Source organism: Dendrobates tinctorius, unplaced genomic scaffold (genome assembly GCF_039654945.1).
Source record: "Dendrobates tinctorius isolate UK_male_01 unplaced genomic scaffold, ASM3965494v1 ptg000079l, whole genome shotgun sequence".
Taxonomy (NCBI): Eukaryota; Metazoa; Chordata; class Amphibia; order Anura; family Dendrobatidae; genus Dendrobates; species Dendrobates tinctorius.
Window position 1 is genome coordinate 18934287 of NW_027361747.1, and position 21064 is coordinate 18955350.

Sequence of the window (21064 nt, forward strand, 5' to 3'; positions counted from 1 at the left end):
GACACACACGCAGGGGGCGGGGCCGGGGGCCACACGATACACACGCAGGGGGCAGAGCCGGGGGCCACACGACAAACACGCAGGAGGCGGGGCCGGGGGCCACACACACAAACGCAGTGGGCGGGGCCAGGGACCACACACAAATGCAGGGGGCGGGGCCGGGGGGGGCCACACGACACACACAGGGTGCGGGGCCGGGGGCCACACGACACACGCAGTAGGCGGGTCCGGGGGCCACACGACACACACACGCAGGGGGCGGGGCCGGGGGCCACACACACACACACAGGGGGCGGGGCCACACGACACACGCAGGGGGCAGGGCCGGGGGCCACACACACACAGGGGGCGGGGCTGGGGGCCACACGACACACACAAAGAGGGCGGGGCCGGGGGCCACACACACACGCAGGGGGCAGGGCCGGGGGCCAAACGACACACACATGCAGGGGGCGGGGCCGGGGGCCACACACACACACGCAGGGGGCGGGGCCGGGGGCCACACACACATGCAGGGGGCGGGGCCGGGGGCCACACACACACACACACACACACACACACACACAGGGGGCGGGGCCGGGGGCCACACGACACACACACGCAGGGGGCAAGGCCGGGGGCCACACGACACACACACGCAGGGGGCAAGGCCGGGGGCCACACGACACACACAGGGGGCGGGGCCTGGGGGCCAAACGACACACACACAGGTGGCGGGGCCGAGGGCCACACACACACGCAGGGGGCGGGGCCGGAGCCACACAACACATGCAGGAGCCGGGGCCGGGGGCCACACACAAATGCATGGGGTGGGGCCGGGGGCCACACGACACACACAGGGGGCTGGGCCGGTGGCCACACGACACACGACACATGCAGGGGGCGGGGCCAGGGGCCACACGACACACACACGCAGGGGGCGGGGCCGGGGGCCACACGGCACACACACACACAGGGTGCGGGGCCGGGGGCCACGCGACACACACGCAGAGGGCGGGGCCGGGGGCCACACACACACGCAGGGGGCGGGGCCGGGGGCCACACGACACACACACGCAGGGGGCGGGGCCGGGGGCCACACAGACATGCAGGGGCGGGGCCGGGGGCCACACACACACGCAGGGGGCAAGGCCGGGGGCCACACACACACACACACGCAGGGGGCAAGGCCGGGGGCCACACGACACACACACACAGGGGGCGGGGCCGGGGGTCACACACACAAACGCAGGGGGCGGGGCTGGGGGCCACACACACACACGCAGGAGGCGGGGCCAGGGGCCACACACACAAATTCAGGGGGCGGGGCCGGGGCCACACGACACACACAGGGTGTGGGGCCGGGGGCCACACGACACACATACACAGGGGGCGGGGCCGGGGGCCACACGACACACACACACAGGGGGCGGGGCCGGGGGCCACACGACACACACATGCAGGGGGCGGGGCCGGGGGGCCACATACACACACGCAGGGGGCGGGGCCAGGGGCCACATACACACACGCAGGGGGCGGGGCCGGGGGCCACACACACACATGCAGGGGGCGGGGCCGGGGGCCACACGACACACACAGGGGGTGGGGCCGGGGGCCACACGACATACACACAGGAGGTGGGGCCGGGGGCCACAAACACAAACGCAGGGGGTGGGGCCAGGGGCCACACACACAAACGCAGGGGGCGGGGACGGGGGCCACACGACACACACACGCGCACTGCGTGTGTGTGGCCCCTGGCCCCGCCTATTGCGTGTGTGTTGTGTGGCCCCCGGCCCCGCCCCCTGCGTGTGTGTGTGTGTAGTGTGGCCCCCGGCCCCACCCCCTGCATGTGTCGTGTGTGTCGTGTGGCCCCCGGCCCCGCCCCTGCGTGTGTGTCATGTGGCCCCCAGCCCCGCCCCCTGCGTGTGTGTGTGTCGTGTGGCCCCCGGCCCCGCCCCCTGTGTGTGTGGTGTGGCCCCCGACCCCGCCCTTTGGGTGTGTGTGTCGTGTGTCCCTGCCCCCGCCCCCTGTGTGTCGTGTGGCCCCCGGCCCCGCCCCCTGCGTGTGCGTGTCGTGTGGCCCCCGCCCCGCCTCCTGCATGTGTCGTGTGTGTCGTGTGGCCCCCGGCCCCGCCCCCTGTGTGTGTCAAGTGGCCCCCGGCCCCACCCCCTGCGTGTGTGTGTGTCGTGTGGCCCCCGGCCCCGCCCCCTGTGTGTGTCGTGTGGCCCCCGGCCCTGCCCCCTGCGTTTGTGTGTGCGGCCCCCGACCCCGCCCCCTGCGTTTGTGTGTGTGGCCCCCGGCCCCGCCTCCTGCATGTGTGTTGTGTGGCCCCCGGCCCCGCCCCCTGCGTGTGTGTCGTGTGGCCCCCGGCCCCGCCCCCTGCGTGTGTTTGTGTGTCGTGTGGCCCTCGGCCCCGCCCCCTGCGTGTGTGTCGTGTGGCCCCGGCCCCGCCCCCTGCATGTGTGTCGTGTTGCCCCCGGACCCGCCCCCTGCGTGTGTGTGTGTCGTGTGTCCCCCGGCCCCGCCCCCTGCATGTGTGTGTGTCGTGTGGCCCCCGCGGGCGTGAAAATAGAAAAATCATATTTTTTCCTCAAACATGATCTTTTCGTCCCCAATTTTTTATTTTCCCAAGGGTAACAGGAGAAATTGGACCCCAAAAGTTGTTGTTCAATTTGTCCTGAGTACGCTGCTACCCCATATGTGGGCGAAAACTATTGTATGGGCACACGTCGGGGCTCGGAAAAGTAGTGATGTTTTGGAATGCAGACTTTGATGGAATGGTCTGCGGGTGTCATGTTGCGTTTCGAGAGTCCCTGATGTGCCTAAACTGTGGAAACCCCCCACAAATGACCCCATTTTGGAAACTAGACCCCCCAAGGAACTTATCTAGGTGTTTGGTGAGCATTTTGAACCCCCAAGTGCTTCACAGAAGTTTATAATGTAGAGCCATAAAAATAAAAAAATCATATTTTTTTCCACAAAAATAATATTTTTGCCCTCAGTTTTTTTATTTTCCGTACAATTTGTCCTAAGTATGCTAATACCTCATATGTGAGAGAAAACTACTGTTTGGGTGCATGGCAGAGCTTGGAAGGGAAGGAGCACCGTTTGACTTTCTCAACACAGAATTGGCTGGAATTGAGATCAGACGCCATGTCGCATTTGGAGAGCCCCTGATGTGCCTAAACAGTGGAAACCCACCAATTCTAACTCCAACCCTGACCCTAACACACCCCTAACCCTAGCCCTAACACACCCTTAACCCTAATTCCAACCCTAACCCTAGCCCCACCCTAATACACCCCTAACCCTAATCCCATCCCTAACCCTAGCCTTAACCCTAACCCTAGCCCTAACCCCAACACACCCCTAACCCTAGCCCTAACACTAGCCCTAACCCTAACACACCCCTAACCCTAATCCCAACCCTATCCCTAACACACCCCTAACCCTAATCCCAACCCTATCCCTAACCCTAACACACCCCTAACCCTAGCCATAACCCTAATGGGAAAATGGAAATAAATACATTTTTAAAATTTTGTATTATTTTTCCCTAAATAAGGGGGTGATAAAGGGGGGTTTGAATTACCATTTATAGCGGGTTTTTATGTTTGGCAGCTGTCACACGCTAAAAGACACTTTTTATTAGAAAAATAGTTTTTGCATCACCACATTTTGAGAGCTATAATTTTTCCATATTTTGACCCACAGAGCCATGTGAGGTCTTATTTTTTGCAGGACGAGTTGACGTTTTTATTGGTACAATTATCAGGTACGTGACATTTTTTGATCGCTTTTTATGCCAATTTTTGTGAGGCAGAATGAACAAAAACCAGCAATTCATGAATTTCTTTTGGGGGCGTTTACACCGTTCCGCGTGTGGTAAAATTGATAAAGCGGTTTTATTCTTCGGGTCAGTACTGTTACAGCGATACCTCATTTATGTAATTTTTTTATGTTCTGGCGCTTTTATACAATAAAAAATTATTATTTTGCATTGCTTTATTCTGTGAGCTATAACTTTTTTATTTTTTGCTTTTGACGCTGTATGGTGGCTCGTTTTTTGCGGGACAAGATGACGTTTTCAGCGGTACCATGTTTATTTATATCCGTCTTTTGATCGCGCGTTATTGCGCTTTTTGCTCGGCGGTATGATGATAAAGCTTTGTTTTTGCCTTGTTTTTTTTTTTAAGGGGTTCACTAAAAGGGTTAACTAGTGAGACAGTTTTATAGGGCGGACCACTACGGACGCGGCGATACTAAATATGTGTATTTTTATTGTTTTTTTTTTTTCTTATTTAGAAAAAAAAGAATTAGGGAATTTTTTTTTATTTATTTAGAAATTTTTTATTAATTATTTTTACTCCTGATTTTTTTTTTTTAACTTTATTATATTGTCCCACTGTGGGACATTACAATAAATTGCCAGATCGCTGATCTGACACTTTGCAGTGCAGTGTGTCAGATCAGCGATCTGACAGGCACTGCAGGAGGATTTCTCAGCACCTGCACTCAGCAGGCACTGAGTAAGCCACATCTCTGCAGGACCCCAAAGGCCCCTGTGGCCGTATTGGATCCAGCAGCCTGCAGGGAGGAGGCCCTCGGAGCAATGCGAGCACATCGCGTTGCTCCGAGGGTCTTAGGGAAGCACACAGGGAGCGCCCTCCCTGTGTGATTCTTCACTATGCCTCTGATACACTGCGATCATGTTTGACATATTCCAATGTGCCTTATGTCCATATCTGTGCATTATTGTAAGTTGTATGTATACTGCCATTCTGTATTATGTACATATGTTAGAGACAGTGCAGTTAGTGAAAATGGACACAAGATGGGGGCACTGACCACATCCATAATAGTGCACACATATTAGGACATAGTAGCAGTACACCAGAGGGTTAATTAGTAGGAGTATTTAGGGAATTAGCTGAGAGAGACTTCCTGGTTCAGTTCAGCTCTGGTACTGGTCAGTAGGCTTGTTCCTGAGTAGCCAAGCTGACACACAACCATGTGAAGTGGAGTCCCTGTCCATCCAGAGCAGATGTGAGGGAAGTGTGCAGAGCAGAGAAGAAGTGAACCATATGGTACCTGCAGCAGTAGTGAAGCCAGTGAATGAGTCACTGTGAGAATCCTAAGCCATAGTCTGGGTGCTGATGAAATAGAGAAGCCAGTGAGTGAGTCACTGTGAGAAGCGTCAGCCATAGTCTGGGAGCTGATGAAGTAGTCGAGTGGGCCACCAGTGAGCACACGGACAGGAAGACCAAACCAGGGGGTGGACGACCTAATAGACGAGTATTTCCGTGGGCTGAAGTTGGTCACAGGGAGAGAGGTCAAAGTGCCGTTTTCACCGGGCTCCTCATTCCACTGAAACTTTGTGGTCCATTCTGGTGTAGATGAAGAAGCTAAGTGTTGCTGTAGAAGATTGCTAGTACCGTGTTGAGAGTCCTAAAGGTGTACTGGATGTGCTCTGTCCTGAGGAAAATAAATCTCTTTTGTTTGAAGTTATTCTGGCCTGTGACTCCAGTCCTTTGAATCCCAGGAGGAACGTGAAATGTACCAGAAATGAAGCAGCCTCCAGCACAGTGAGTACTGAAGTGGCCGATGGGGCTACCCCTCGGCGGTGGTTTTACAGGCACATAACAGTGTGTGATGGGGACTGGCTCACTGGTTTATTTCAATATTAACTCCAACTCCCTTCTCTGGAAACTGCTGGGATCCACCCAGGATTGTAGGGGCCACCAGAAGATCAAGGCACGTAGCGTAATTGAAATATGCTGCTAAGTTATAAAACATTTAAGGTTATTTGGGTCATTTTTGGGTTGCTGGACAACATTTTAATATTGGTTCAATATTTTGAAAATGCTGTAATTGACGCCATAAAATTGACTAAACAAAGCAACAATTTGACAAAAATACAGTATATTGGTATGATGGTTTTCTTGATAGACAGTAAAATCTAACACCTTTCTGGTGCTTTAAAAAAAATCTACAATTGGTCAAGATGAGGTGTAGTCTCACCGGAATGACCTAAATGCTAAGTGTACATTTTTCCACTATACCCATGTTGGTTGTATCTTTACTTATTTTTGGTTGTAAGCTGCAGGTAGATGTCAAGTTCTACAACTCTTCTAGTTTCTGACAAGGAGGTTGAGGAAGGTAAGATCACCGGTCTTTCTATCATGCATGACGTGCTGTGTGATTTGTTCTTACAGAGAGACCAGTGCTTCAGAGCCGGCATTCATTAGACGGCACAAGACTGATGGAGAAAGTTGAATCCGCTCAGCCACTCTGGATCACACTTGCTCTACAGAAGCAAAAAGGATTCCGCGAGCAGCAAGCATCCAGGGAGGAGAGGAGACAAGCTAGAGAGGCCAAGCAAGCTGACAAACTAGGGAAAGACATTGTAATTTGATTTATTATTGCTCAAATTAAGTATCTAAACAAATAATAGTTTATATAGTAATATATTTAAATAATTAATAACACCTTAAAGGTGTGGTCCGAAACACAAATTAATTTTCATCCTAAATCCCTATCGATGTAATGTCATAATCTAATCTATTTTCTAATATATTTTAACTAAAAATTGCCTACATTCCTTCAATACTCTAACTGCTTTTTCCTACTTCCTTTTTGAGGATGCGTCGCTTGAGAATCCCAGTGTATGCCTGGATACTCAAACAAAGCCTGATAAGCGAACAGTGTCTGCGGTCCCTGCCCCAGCCTCTGCCCCTTCCCTGAAGCAAAGCGTCACCAATGACCTCCGTTTCAGGGGCTGGGCTAGCCTCTGCGTCGATTGTCAATTCCAACTTATGCTCAGTAGATTCTTGTTACTGTGCAATATGCACAATTACAGTGCGCTTTCTCGCCAACTCTGATCAGAAGTAAGGAACCAGCAAGAGAGTGCACTGTCAGTACGCATAGAAAGAAGAATACCTAGCATGCAGAAACCAGTTTGGCCCCTTAAGTGACATCGATCATTTTTTCACTAACAGTACTTACTAGGAATTGTTTTATTTGTGAGAAATAGTATTATTTCTTTTTAGAAACTGTACATATTGCTTACTTATAGATATTTTTTTTTGCGATTTGCAGTTCACTTGGAATATTATATTACCTTAAGTTATTAGCTATGTAGGTAGCCAGTCAGAGTGTTTTTTGTTTATACGTAGAGTGCAAAATGTTATTGTCTTTGACAAGACTGGGCCTGTCATGAAGTCAGTGCGGGTTTGACTCGCACACGTGGGGTTAATGTCTGGAACCAGTGCTGATGACTGGCATTTCTGGGGTTAAAGGTTGTGATCCCAGTGCAGGCTTACCTGCACACCTGGGGCTATGATTGTGGCCTCTCCCTGGTTCTGGGAGAGGTTACTTATAGCCTCAGGATGCTCCCATCCCCGTCAGTTATACTTTCGCCCTTGGCATTGTGTGGTGACCCCTGAGTGTGTTTGTGCTGTGTTCTGGTTGCTTGATTCTTTGTGTAAAACTCGGTCTGTTCTCTGGATATTGCTTTGGATTCTGCTTGGTACCTTCTATGTCTGTTTGGTTTTGACTTCTGCTTGGCCCTGACTATCCGTTCTGTCTCATCCCTGGTACTTTACTGATATCTCTGTGTATGACCTCCGTTTTGCCTGACTCTGAGTATTTCTGTATAGTGTCCTGCCATCTCTGAAAACAGGATGCTAAGCCCCGCCCCCTTGCAGTCACATGACCGTAGGTCCTGTGACTGCTTGCTAAACTTCAGCGTCCACAGGTCCTGTGTATCTGTACTTTCCGGCTGTACCTGACCCCGGGCCCCCCTACAGTGCGAGTGAGTCACTGCTCAGCGGAGGCTGCACGCCGGCGCTGACAGGATCCTGACATTATAACTGACCGTTAAGTTTTTGAGGTTTTTTTTTTCCTTTCTCTGCTGAGAAATATGGATCCCATACAATCTCTTGCCGAGCAAATGAAAAATCTGAGTCAGATGTTTCAGGGTTTATCTCTGGAGCAGCAAGCTCTGGCTCGTTCTCAGCAGCAGGTTTCTGAGACAGTGCGGGGGGCTTTAGCTGCTGGGTCTCTGGGGGCTGGGGCAAGTGATGTTGTTTTGGAGTCCCCAGAACCACCTGTTAAACTGCCTGATTTCTTTTCTGAGAACAAAAAGGAGTTCAGGGTCTTCATGGAGGGGTGCAAACTCTTCTTTAGTTTGAGGCCACATTCCTCTGGGGATGAAAGTCAGAAGGTTGGGGTCATTATGTCTCTGTTAAGAGGGTCCCCACAAGCTTGGGCTTTCTCCCTTCCTCCCACTGCCCGAGAGAGTGTCTGTGAAGGCGTTTTTTGAGGCCCTCGGGCACATATATGATGAGCCGGACCAAGTGCGATTGGCAGAGGACATGGTGATGAGTGTCTGTCAGGGGAAACACTCGGCTGAGAGGTTTTGTACAGATTTCCGCCGCTGGTCCACAGAGGTCTCTTGGGACGACGCTACACTCCGAGGACTCTTTCGCAGAGGCTTGTCCGAGCGGTTACAGGATGCCTTGGCATTACATCCCCCACCTAACTCACTCGAGGACGCCATGACCCAGGCCGTCCGGATGGACTGCGGGCTAGGGGGGTGATGCAGGCGGAGACTCCATTGTTCCCTAGTGGAAAAGAGACTGTTTCTGTGCCCATGGACGTAGGGGCTCTCTCCCTGAAGGAAAAGGAGAGACAACGCCAGAGAGAAAAGCAGTTATGCTTCTACTGTGGTAAAACGGGACATTGGAAAAGGGAGTGTCCTGATTGTCCATCCTCAACCCGGTCGACGGGAAACGACTAGGTCTGGGTAGTCAGCAGGGAGACTACTCAGACCCTCAGGTACCCTTTACCTCGTTTTCTAAGGTGTTGCTTCATGTGGAACTGTTAGTGGACGATTGTTGTTTTCCCTCTACAGCTTTCGTGGACTGCGGATCATCCATCAATCTCATTGACTCCCAATTGGTCACACGCTGTAAGATAGGGACAGTTAGACTTCAGGTTCCGATCAAAGTGGTGGCCATTGACTCCTCCCCCCTCACTAAAGAGGGAATTTTCTTTATGTCTGACTTGTTTTCGCTCAAAGTGGTCGCTACCCATGTGGAAAAATTAAGTTGTTTGGTTCTGGACAATCTACCAGCAGGATTGGTGTTGGGCATGCCCTGGTTACAACGCCATAATCCAGTCATTAACTGGAAAACGGGGGAGATTGTTCAGTGGGGGTTTAATGATTCGATGTGATGTGATAAGTCTGCACTATTGGTTGAACTTGTTAAATCTGTATCTGTGTCATCTGTCGAGCTGGAAAGTATTTCGGAGTACCTGAAAAAATTCGAATATGTGTTCTCTGAAAGCGAGGCCGAGACCTTGCCGCCACATAGACCCTTTGACTGCGCTATCGAGTTAGTCCCAGGGGCTAAATTGCCTAAAGCCATCTGTTTAATTTATCTGGCCCTGAGCGCTTGGCCATGAAGGATTATATTGCTGAGAGTCTTCGCAAAGGACACATACGTCCCTCAGTCTCACCTGTGTCGGTAGGGTTTTTTTTTTGTAAAGAAAAAAGATGGTGGTTTACGTCCCTGCCTCGATTTTTGTGAGCTCAACAAGATTACTGTACGAAATACATACCCCCTTCCGTTGATTCCCGATTTGTGCAACCAACTTTCAAGGGCAAAATGGTTCTCCAAACTGGATCTTCGGGGGGCATATAATTTGATAAGGGTCCGGGAGGGGGATGAATGGAAAACCGCATTCCTCACGACCGAGGGACTGTTTGAAAATTTAGTCATGCCGTTTGGTCTTACCAATGCCCCAGCCATATTTCAGAATTTCATCAACGTGGTATTCTCGGATCTCATTGGTCGTTTTGTTGTCATTTACTTAGAGACGATATTCTGATATACTCTCCCGACAGTCAATCTCATCTGAATCATGTACTAACCGTTCTCCAAAGACTGAGGGAAAATCATCTGTATGCCAAATTGGAGAAATGTGTGTTTTTTGTTCAAGAATTGTCTTTTTTGGGATTAATTGTGTCCTGTGAGCGTTTTCGCATGGACCCCAATAAGGTGTAGGCCATTGCGAATTGGGTGCAACCCCGAGACCTTAAGGGTCTTCAGCGCTTCTTGGGGTTCGCCAATTATTACCACAAATTTATTCGGGGGTTTTCACAAGTGGTCAAACCACTCACAGATCTTACTTGTAAAGGTGCGGATGTGAGAAACTGGTCCTCGCTCGCAAAAGAGGCCATTGCGACCCTGAAAAGAAGCTTTATGTCTGCTCCCGTGTTAGTACAGCCAGATCCGTCCAAACCATTCGTCGTGGAAGTGGATGCCTCTGAGGTGGTGGTGGGGGCGGTGTTGTCCCAAGGGCCTGCCACTCAAACCAACCTCAGGCCATGTGCTTTCTTTTCCAAGAAGTTCTCTGCTGCGGAAAGAAATTACGTTGTAGGCAATAGAGAGCTTCTTGCGGTCAAATTGGCGTTTGAAGAATGGAGGCACTTTTTGGAGGGGGCCAGTCACCCGGTTACGGTGATCACGGATCACAAAAATTTGTCATACATTGAGTCTGCTAAAAGACTAACGCCCAGACAGGCCCATTGGTCACTTTTTTTTTCCCGTTTTCAGTTGACGAATACATTTCGTCCAGGGTCTAAGAATGTCAAGGCTGACGCCTTATCGCGCAGTTTTCAGCCGTTGTCGCCCCCTGAGCCACCGTCCTCCATTCTTCACCCTGGGGTTGTGATAGCAGAGGTCTCGACTGAATTGGAACGGGAGATTCAGGGGGCCCAGTCGCGGGCCCCGGCGGCCAAGCCGGAGGGGAAGTTGTTTGTCCCAGAGCAACTTCGCCTGAAACTCTTGCAGGAGTTCCATGAATCCAAGCTGAGTGCTCACCCTGGTATTTCAGCCATGCGTCTGGCGGTGGCTAGGATCTTTGGTGGCCTACCCTTGGTTCGGACATAAAAAAATTCATTGCTGGTTGTGGGGTCTGCGCTTGTTCTAAAAGCTCTCATAGCCGGCCGGCAGGGGAGCTGATGCCCTTTGCAGTGCCCGAAAGACCATGAATTCACTTATCCATGTATTTTGTTACCAATCTCCCTCCATCTAAGGGTAATACAAATACAGTGGTATGGGTAGTGGTGGACAGGTTTTCTAAGCAGGCTCATTTTGAACCCCTGTCCGCACTACCGTCATCTGAGATGTTGTCCAGGTTGTTTGTGCAGCATGTGATCCGGTTGCATGGGGTACCCCTGAATGTGGTGTCTGATCGTGGTGTGCAGTTTGTGGCTAAGTTTTGGCGTGCTTACTGCAAAAAATTAGGGATGTCTGTGTCCTTCTTGTCTGCATACCATCCTGAGAGCAATGGTCAGACGGAGCGCACTAACCAGCCCCTGGAACAGATCCTCAGGTGTCTAACCTCTGCTAGACAGAATGACTGGTGCGATGCACTGCCGTTGGCTGAATTTGCCTTCAATAGTCGGGTGAGTCAATCCACGGGTATGATTCCTTTTTTGATCAATTATGGGTTCAGTCCTCATTTTGGTGAGTTTTCTCGTCTGGACTCGGGGTGTCCCGGGGCTGAGAGCTCTGTTCAGCGATTACAGAATACGTGGGCAGAAGTTCAGCGGAGTATATCTAGGTCTCAGGGCAGGTATGTTTTTCGCGGACAGGAAACGAACACCAGGGCCCACGTTTCAGGTTGGAGACAAGGTTTGGCTCTCCACGCGAAACATTAAGTTGAAGGTTCCTTCAGCCAAGTTGGGGCCCAAATTCATTGGCCCATACAAGATACAAGATTGTGGAAAAAATCAATCCAGTGGCATATAGGCTGTGCCTTCCACCCTCTTTCAAGATCCCTAACGTCTTCCACAAATCTCTACTGAAACCTTTTGAAGCAGTCCGGGGAGACTCCGAGTCCGCTGCTCCTCCTGTTTTGGTCCAGGGGCAGGTGGAGTACGAGGTTGGTCATATCGTAGATTCCAGGTTGGTACGGCGGTCGGTACAGTACCTGGTTCATTGGACCGGAAGACAGGTCCTGGGTACCGGCCCGGTTGATGCATGCTGCATGGGCGGCACGGTGGCTCAGTGGTTAGCACTGCAGCCTTGCAGCGCTGAGGTCCTGGGTTCGAATCCCACCAAGGACAACATCTGCAAGGAGTTTGTATGTTCTCCCCGTGTTTGCGTGGGTTTCCTCCGGGTACTCCGGTTTCCTCCCACATTCTAAAGACATACTGATAGGGAATTTAGATTGTGAGCCCCACATGATGATAATATGTGCAAACTGTAAAGCGCTGCGGAATATGTTAGCGCTATATAAAAATAAAGATTATTATTATTATTATTATGCTGATCGCATGGTGTGGGCTTTCCATGCTAAGTACCCGGGCAAGCCTGGGGGTCCAGAGGCCCCCCCGTTGAGAGGGGGGTACTATCATGATCTCAGTGCGGGTTTGACTCGCACACGTGGGGTTAATGTCTGGAACCAGGGCTGATGACTGGCATTTCTGGGGTTAAAGGTTGTGATCCCAGTGCAGGCTTACCTGCACACCTGGGGTTATGATTGTGGCCTCTCCCTGGTTCGGGGAGAGGCTTCTTATAGCCTCAGGACGCTCCCATCCCCGTCAGTTATACTTTCGCCCTTGGCATTGTGTGGTGACCCCTGAGTGTGTTTGTGCTGTGTTCTGGTTGTTTGATTCTCTGTGCAAAACTCGGTCTGTTCTCTGGATATTGCTTTGGATTCTGCTTGGTACCTTCTATGTCTGTTTGGTTTTGGCTTCTGCTTGGCCCTGACTATCCGTTCTGTCTCATCCCTGGTACTTTTCTGATATCTCTGTGTATGACCTCCGTTTTGCCTGACTCTGAGTATTTCTGTATAGTGTCCTGCCATCTCTGAAAGCAGGATGCTAAGCCCCGCCCCCTTGCAGTCACAGGACCGTAGGTCCTGTGACTGCTTGCTAAACTTCAGCGTCCACAGGTCCTGTGTATCTGTACTTTCCGGCTGTACCTGACCCCGGGCCCCCCTACAGTGCGGGTGAGTCCCTGGTCAGTGGAGGCTGCACGCCGGCGCTGACTGGATCCTGACAGGGCCTTTGTAATTTTTTTTCTCGACATCGTTTAAATATGATTTTACATTTTATTTTTAAACACATTTATATATTAAGATATTCTTGAGTGCAATCAATAGGATCAGTGTAAGGATCTGTTCACGTGTCCGGTTGTCATCCGTTTGGACCGACGGACCCAGAATTTTAAAAAATGGATCCCTTACAAACTGAGCACAAATGGATCCATTAACAAATGGCCATTTTATTCCGTTTAGCATGTGGTTTTGTTCCATTTGTAATAGACCCGCTTTTGCTAGAAGTGTTTCTGAATGGATCTCTCCTCCCTGCACACACTAGGGTGGTCAGTCACGCCGCTGTGGGCATGATCCCAGTACGCTCTAGCGATGATGGGGTAGTGGTCCCTGACTAGTCACCCTGCAGACAGGGAGAGCTGAAAAGTTTCCACATTGTTTTTAAACACTCCTAATTAGCGTTTAGGTAAAACACAGGGAACATTAAAAACTGTATTGAGAGGCTGATAAAGCACTCCTTATACTCACTGAGGGCTCATACTCACATGCAAGAAACTCGGACGAGTCTCGTACATCAATATCCGGCATTGCCGCCGGCACTTGGATCGGAGCTGAATGCTCCGATCCGAGTGCCGGCGGCAGTGCCGGGTATTAACCTGCGAGACTCGTCCAAGCTTATCACATGTGAGTATGAGCCCTAAAGGTACTGTCACACTTAGCGATGTACCAGTGATCCCGACCAGCGATATGACGCGATCAGGATCGCTGGTACATCGCTAAGTGGTCGCTAGTGAGCTGCCACACAGGCAGATCTCACCAGCGACATCGCTGGGGACGGGGGTCGCTACTTACCTGTCACACCAGGCGATCCTGCGTCCTCCCGCCCGGCTCCACGCGTCGCTCGTCGTCACAGCAGGAAGCGCCGCAGGAAGCTGATGACGGGAAACGGTCCAGCCTGTTCTCGCACGATCAGCGATAACCAGCGGGGGAGCGGGTTGTAGGTAAGTATCAGACATAGCGATATCGCTAGCAATATCCCTATAACTAGTGACGTTATAGCGATATTGCTAGCGATATCGCGGTGTCTGATACTTACCTACGACCCGCTCCCCCGCTGCTTATCGCTGGTCGCGCGAGAACAGGCTGGACTGTTTCTCGTCATCTGCTTCCTGCGGTGCTTCCTGTGGAGAGACGAGCGTGGAGCCGGGCGGGATGACGCATGATTGCCTGGTGTGACAGGTAAGTAGCGACCCCCGTCCCCAGCGATGTCACTGGTGAGATCTGCCTGTGTGGCAGCTCACTAGCGACCAATTAGCGATGTACCAGCGATCCTGACAGCGTCATATCGCTTGTCGGGATCGCTGGTACATCGTTAAGTGTGACAGTACCCTAAGGGTCAATTCTGTGCCCAGGAGACCTTTAAGAGATTAAAATATTAACTTTTTAACAAGCCTTGCAATGCTCCTCTGGGAATTTAAATATGCAAGCAGCCTCTTCAGAGAGGATCTCTAGCGCCACTTATTGAATGTAGCCACCCTCCAGATGAAATGTTCCCCTCATCATAGGCTCTCATACAGGCAAAGCAGATTTCTTGTTTTGCGCTGAGGAGGGGCAAACTTCACAAAACATGTATCTGTAAATGGAGTTTCTGATTTGGCTTTTATCCTAAGTCACGTGACAAGGCTCGATACTGACTTTTACGATTGCTAGCTACAATAGGTGACGCTAGTGATCAAGTCTTCTTCTGCTCTAAAGAGGCTATTTGCATATCTTTTTAACAGACGAAGTACCTCTCACGTCCATACTCAGCCCCATTTACTGAAGCTCCGATACCTGACATGGACAGGTGTAGTTCTCTGTATATACCACCCATGTAGGTTCCTTGATTTTTCCATAGTTTATAATAGCCAGCACGAAGATGATTGTACCTGACCTAGAGGACATTTATTTAAATCCAGAAAGTAACTGACATTATTGAAAAATGATGAACTCATTGAGAAAAAGATTATGAATTTATCATAAAATTACAAATCTATAATATGTTCCCAAATATTGTTTTTATAGACAGCCAGTGTACAAGCAGGAGAATACAGAAGCAGATCTGGATCCCTGCAGAAGCCAGTGCTCCAGGAAGAGAAGAAATGTGAGACTGTGGTGACGAGACTCCAACGCAGGGAACAGCTGCAGAAATCCAACACTCTTCCAACATCTGTCACAGGTACAAGTGTGAACAGAGCCATAGGCAGGGCCATCGGCTGCGTATCTAGTCATCCAGTGGGCCACTGAAGGCAATGTTACAGGGAGGGAATCAATGCATTTCTTCACTATAATGAGGTTCCAATGATTTGCACATGTGATTTAGGGCTTATTCCTATGTATGTCTGGGCCTTAACATTAGTGTTCCTTTTCTGTGTAATATTAAAAAAATACTGCCATAATTTCCAGCATCATTAGTTTTTCAGTCCAAAAGTGTCCCGTTCTAGACACCGAAATCATGGTAAAAAGTGCAGACCAGTGATCGTTTGCATATAGATCTGACTGTAAGTAATACTGTTAAGTGTATTCAGCATCGCATCCACAGGTAGTGCTTAATTATTTCAAGTTAAAATTAAAGCTAAAAACCATTTTTAAAAATAGTGCGAAGAATATTCGGGATGAACCTTACGCGTTTCGAACAATTCAGTTCTTATTGATAGTACAATCCAGTGGGCCACTGACGGCAATGTTTTGTTGCACTATTTTTCAAGAATGTTTTAAATCTTTAATTTTAATATGGAATAACAAAGGATTGTGATTTTAATCATTACCTGTGGACGCGATGCCGGATACCACCCCACATTTGCATCTTTACCTGCTGCTTACACAGCTTCCATCCCTGCATCGCCTAAGGGCAATGTCCACCACCTGCCATTAGACTAGGCGAACTGGATGTCAAGCTGGCTTTCATGTCTTGTACTCCAGTCATATCCAGAGCTGCAGCAACAGTATGTCTTATACTCCAGTCACATCCACAGCTGCAGTAACAGTATGTCTTATACTCCAGCCACATCCACAGCTGCAGTAACAGTATGTCTTATACTCCAGTCACATCCACAGCTGCAGTAACAGTATGTCTTATACTCCAGTCACATCCACAGCTGCAGTAACAGTATGTCTTATACTCCAGTCACATCCACAGCTGCAGTAACAGTATGTCTTATACTCCAGTCACATCCACAGCTGCAGTAACAGTATGTCTTATACTCCAGTCACATCCACAGCTGCAGTAACAGTATGTCTTATACTCCAGTCACCTCCACAGCTGCAGTAACAGTATGTCTTATACTCCAGTCACCTCCACAGCTGCAGTAACAGTATGTCTTATACTCCAGTCACATCCACAGCTGCAGTAACAGTATGTCTTATACTCCAGTCACATCCACAGCTGCAGTAACAGTATGTCTTATACTCCAGCCACATCCACAGCTGCAGTAACAGTATGTCTTATACTCCAGTCACCTCCACAGCTGCAGTAACAGTATGTCTTATACTCCAGTCACATCCACAGCTGCAGTAACAGTATGTCTTATACTCCAGTCACATCCACAGCTGCAGTAACAGTATGTCTTATACTCCAGTCACATCCACAGCTGCAGTAACAGTATGTCTTATACTCCAGTCACCTCCACAGCTGCAGTAACAGTATGTCTTATACTCCAGTCACATCCACAGCTGCAGTAACAGTATGTCTTATACTCCAGTCACATCCACAGCTGCAGTAACAGTATGTCTTATACTCCAGTCACATCCACAGCTGCAGTAACAGTATGTCTTATATTCCAGACATATCCACAGCTGCAGTAACAGTATGTCTTATACGCCAGTCACATCCAGAGCTGCACTAACAGTATGTCTTATACTCCAGTCACATCCACAGCTGCAGTAACAGTATGTCTTATATTCCAGTCACATCCACAGTAGTAACAGTATGTCTTATATTCCAGTCACATCCACAGCTGCAGTAACAGTATGTCTTATACTCCAGTCACATCCACAGCTGCAGTAACAGTATGTCTTATACGCCAGTCATATCCAGAGCTGCACTAACAGTATGTCTTATACTCCAGTCACATCCAGAGCTGCAGTAACAGTATATCTTATACTCCAGTCACATCCAGAGCTGCTATAATAGTATGTCTTGTACTCCAGTCACATCCAGAGCTGCAGTAACAGAATGTCTTATACTGATGCTGAACTGGTGCCAAAATAGGCTGGGTTACATCCTCCGGTCCACCCCTGCTGGGTGTGGATGAAGAGAAAAAGGTCTCTCCCTTCTCTATCTAATGTAAGGAAATGCATGGAGCGGTCGGAGGCGACCCCACCCTTGGAACGGGTGGGGCCCAGAGGCAAATATCGCGTGCAGCTGCGGCAGCCTAGGCAGCATTGCATGGAGATTGCGACAGATGGAGGAGGAAAGGATCCAACAGATGACTAAGAGGAGTCGCAGATGAAGTCCGGACTGACCGGTACCTTGTACATGTGGAGGAACGTCAACGGGAGCCAGAACATCAGCGGGGGCCGGAACCTCTTCTTGCAGAGCTTCAACATCCTCCAGAGCAGGAACCGGAACAAATCATCGGGAGCCGGAAGCCGGCGGACCGTAAACAGCGACCGCCTCGGAGGAGTCCGCGCCGGAAGTAAAGGCTGAGCCGGAACTTCAGTCTCAGGAGCCAGAGTGCGCAGCTGTGTCTGCGGAAAGGATCCAACGTTCGTGGGACGGTAGAGCCTAAAGAATACAGGCTCCTTGCAGGACCTGACTGCAGCCCATACAGTCTAGCAGTTTCACCACTGAAGACGCTAGAGAATACAGGCTCCTTGCAGGTATTAATTACTCACAGTACAGAGAATACAGGCTCTTTGCAGGTATATATTACTGCCTGTACAGAGAATACAGGCTCTTTGCAGGTATATATTTTTGGCTAATTCAGATTGTACAGGCACCTACCAGGGCCTGACTGCAGCCTATACAGTCTAGCAGTTTCACTACTGAAGATGCTAGAGAATACAGGCTCCTTGCAGGTTTATATTATTGGCTAATTCTGATTGTGTAGCCTGCACTATACTATTTGGAGGGATATGAGACTGCATTTTACTATATGAATGGCTACAAAGCTGCATTATACTATACCAAGGGCTATCAGGCTGCATTATACTATTGTGGAGGGCCATATATACCAGAATGGGGGACATGTATACCAGGATAATGGCATATTCCAGGAGATGGACCATACAGAGCAGGATGTGGTACATTATATAGCAGGGTGAGGTACATAATGAAGGGGGAGAGGGATGAATTTGTGAGTCTTTATAGGATTTAGAACGTTAAGTGGTGCCCATACATCTAATCAATGTGTGCGTGGAGTGGGGAGGGGGGGCCCAGAGCAAATATTGCACCAGGGCCCATCGGACTGTAGTTATGCCACTGCTTCCAGGTATATATTAGTGAGGATTTCAGAATGTATGGGGTCCTGGTAGGTTTTCATTGCAGGCCATTTGCATTCTAGGCCATTTACTTGGGAAGACAGTATAATGCAAAACTCTCAACCGTCCAGTATCAAGCGATCTTAGTCCCGTTATCCCGACACATCAAGGTTTTGCCTCTCTCTTTGCTGGGTCCAGCGCTCCTCCTGCTCATTTTGAAGAATGTATGTCATCTTTCTGCACACATACATAATAAAAAAAATACATCTCCCCAAGACTCCGACTCATTAACTGAATGTTCGCAAGTAACTGATGTCTCAATGAGCCACAGCCCACACTGAAGATTTAAAAATGAGTTATCAGTGAGCTCTATTGCAGGCTAAACCCAGACACATGATATAGGTACATAGAGATACATTCTACATAGCAGTGTGTCTCTAGGTCACTTTATTCATTCAATAGGTGAAGAAAAATTTAAAAAAATTACGTCATATAAAATTTATAAATATAACAATTGAAAAAATGTAATTGTTTTTAAAGCCTTCATCACCAAGCCTCTTACTTTCCTAACAATATTTTAAACAAATTTCACTTTCCTGACTGTACCTTTTTTTTTACATTTTTTACATTTCAATTTTAGGTGATAACTCTGGAACACTTCAATGGATCCCAGTTATTCGGAGATTGTTCTTCATGTGTTATTGTCCTTTTTTTTTTGCTTTTTTACAATAAATTTTGAAAATATGACAACTTTCAACTTTTTTGCCCTAAAGCAGATATATACCACAAAATGGTTCATAAATAACATTTCCCACATGTCTACGTTACATCAGCACAATTTCTGAACTATACACTTTTTTGTTATAAAGTTAGGGGAAAATGAACCAGACATTTTAAGCTGCAATTTCTAATGAGTACACTGATACCGCATATGTGTTCGAAAGCCACAGTTTTGTCGCACGACAGGGCTCGGAAGGGAAGGAGTGTCATTAGTCTTGTCAAATGTTAAAATCATCTGGAATCATTAACTGCCACCATGTTGCATTTGCAAAGCCCCTGATGTTCATAAACAGTGTACACTGTCCACAAGTGACCCTATTTTTGAAACTACATCCTGCAAGGAACTTGTCTAGCTTTTTTGTGAGCTCCCTGCTAGCCGCGATTCTAACATTTCAGCAAGGGTCAGCTACAGCAGCCATGACTGCCGATTCCGGCAGAAAACAGGAATTGAGGGCATATTTGCCCTCCGATTCTGTTCGGTCCGGAGCTGTCAGTCTGTGTACGCTGCATCCAGCAAAACACCAGACACAGCCTGACATCAAAAACCCGTGGTGTGAAGCCAGCTTAAAAAAATTTTTTGTTCAAGTTTTGCATTGCCTTAAGCTGGTTTCATACTTCAGGATTTTCCATGATCATTGCCCATCCAGTTTGTGTGCCAAAAACAGGAGTGACTCCAAAACTCAGAACAGGTGTCAATCTTTTAATTATAGTTTTCCTCTGCAAGTTCCTCTCCTGCTTTTGGGGCACAAACTGGATGGACACTGATCAGTGAAAATCCTGCAGTGTGAAACCAGCCTAGGGCCGGTGTCACACCACGATTTTTCCCAGTCAGATTCTTTCTGGTGTTTTGCAGGATGCACCAGACAGAACATGATCAAGTTTTGCCCCCATGTGTCCCTATGGTGCTGGATGGCAGTTATTTTCCATCCGGTTTTGTCTGTGAGCATCCGGTTGCTTTCGTTTTTTGTCCCAGACACTAATTCGGAGCTTGCAGCATTTTTTGTGTCCGTGGCCAAAAACCAACAAAACTGTAACCTCCCAGTTCTAGAGCGATCCGGCGCCCATAACATGGGAGTCTATGGACGCCGGATCTGGCAAATAAACGATACGGTTCCTGGACGCCGCGTGCTAAAATAGCTGCATCTCTGAAATTTAAGCCACTCTCATTCAGCACCTAGACAGCGTAGCTGAAAGCCGCCGCTGAAGTTCAGCACTTGAAGAGCTCCTCGTCTGAACTGTCAGCACCACGGCCAGCTCCCCTGCACCCACAATGCTGAAATTTCAGCACTGGACAGCGGCACACACTATTACGGCACCAAAACAGGATCGGAGGGCATATTTGCCCTCCGGTTCTGTTTGTCCGGGGCTGTCAGGTTGTGTCCGGTGGTTCCTGCAAAACACCATATACAACCTGACAGCCGAAAACCGTGGTGTGAAGTCGGCATTATTTTGAGAGCTCGGATTTTTCTGTATGTGCCAAAATATTTTTGTGAGGGCTTTTTTTTCGGTTGACTTATTGGTAACATTCCGGTACACATTTTTTCATCACTTTATATTCCAATTTTTAGTAGGCATGTCTGTCAAAGTGATGTCGTTGAACAAGTACCCGTTAATGCTAAGCAGTCTTTTTTTATTTATTTATTTTTTTAAAGTCACAGATATCCCCTTTAAATAAGGTTTTCATCCATGCAGCTTGTACAAGAAAACATTATTGTTCCAAGAGTAGTTTATTTGGTCAAGTAATTTTCTTAATAGGATCTTATGTTTTATA

The 21064-nt window shown here is 49.0% G+C and overlaps 1 protein-coding gene across 4 annotated transcripts in view; it reads left to right on the forward strand.

Moving 5' to 3' along the window:
* Positions 1 to 21064, forward strand: part of CRACD (capping protein inhibiting regulator of actin dynamics) — a 296879-nt gene that overhangs the window by 264547 nt on the left and 11268 nt on the right. For all 4 annotated transcript variants that reach the window (XM_073583577.1, XM_073583576.1, XM_073583578.1 and 1 more), the window contains 2 exons: positions 6198 to 6388; positions 15118 to 15271. In XM_073583577.1, the coding sequence (XP_073439678.1) occupies positions 6198 to 6388; positions 15118 to 15271 (345 nt within the window). The remainder of the gene's footprint in view (positions 1 to 6197; positions 6389 to 15117; positions 15272 to 21064) is intronic.